Source organism: Aplysia californica, unplaced genomic scaffold, assembly GCF_000002075.1.
Source record: "Aplysia californica isolate F4 #8 unplaced genomic scaffold, AplCal3.0 scaffold00322, whole genome shotgun sequence".
In the NCBI taxonomy this organism is placed as follows: domain Eukaryota; kingdom Metazoa; phylum Mollusca; class Gastropoda; order Aplysiida; family Aplysiidae; genus Aplysia; species Aplysia californica.
In genome coordinates this window covers 843,828-844,852 of record NW_004797592.1, presented here as the reverse complement: position 1 = coordinate 844,852, position 1,025 = coordinate 843,828, and the positions used below count along the sequence as shown (strand labels likewise).

Genomic DNA, 1,025 nt, shown 5'->3' with positions numbered 1-1,025 from the left:
AAGTAAAAAGAATGAAAATAAAAGCACAAGGTCTTCCTTCACCAACCCAAAGATCCTAAAATTATACACCATCCCATTTACTCTGCCCTTGATTATCTTCAGCCTAAGATAGCTCAATTGTGCACGCCCACTTTTTAGACCCACGAGCCGCCCCTGAGTGCGACAGAATCTGCGTTTTGAACATAGGAAGAATTAGCCATGAAAGAAGCTGCATGACGACAACCTTGAGACCATCTTAAGCTACATTGACCGTCTGCATAGACGAAAAGAGCCATAAATGTTCCTCAGGCTGGTGAAGATGTGTTATGGCTTTAACTTCCTCCATCATTGTCAAACCTTCAGCCAGCCGTCTGCTCTCTGTCCATTTTTTTTCTAACGTTTGTTCGTTGGCGTCTTAATTTAATCATTCTCCTCTTACGTTTGTTGTGTAGAAGATATTGGCCGTTGGTTGAATTGGATGGTGGACACAACTGGTACGTCGTGCTCTTTTTCTTTCCCTCCGTTGTTTCTGTCCTTCTGGCGGTTGCTTCTTCCGGCAATTAATGGCTGTTATCGTACTCTTCACTTCAACAAAAAAGTAAATGTTGCTTTCAACTCTTTGTACTCATATCTGTCGAACCACCCGCACCCCCAACCTATCATTACTCACACTGGACAAGATGCCAATTAGAGTTCCAAAGCGCCGGACTGCGAGGGAATCGTAACGTAGTTCCAAGTACTGGAGAAAGAAAATAAACAACACGCATCATTAGATTCTTACCCCACGTTCTGGTTGTTGTTGCTGCTGTTGTTGTTGGTTTGTTGTTGGGGTTTTTTTTTGTCTCATATTTATTTGAGTGAAGAGCCTTTCTCCACAATTACTGTGTGTTGCTTGTTGTTGAAATACACGTTTGTTGATTGTTTGTTTCTCGGTCCGTCTGTCTGTCCGGCTGTTCGCTTGTCGGTCTGAGTCTTCTCCTCTCACTTACCCACTTTCTCTTGGTTTATACACCTTTCTATAACTATCGGCATTTACCCCCCCCCCC

The 1,025-nt window shown here is 43.3% G+C and overlaps 1 protein-coding gene across 1 annotated transcript in view; it reads right to left on the bottom strand.

Annotated features, from left to right (window-relative positions):
• Nucleotides 1-649: 649 nt before the first annotated feature.
• LOC101861521 (sodium-coupled monocarboxylate transporter 1-like) overlaps nucleotides 650-1,025 on the bottom strand; it is a gene marked incomplete at its 3' end in the record, with an annotated part of 5,416 nt that continues 5,040 nt past the window's right edge. Inside the window, exon 3 of the mRNA XM_035970801.1 lies at nucleotides 650-718. Within this exon, the coding sequence (XP_035826694.1) occupies nucleotides 650-718 (69 nt within the window). The remainder of the gene's footprint in view (nucleotides 719-1,025) is intronic.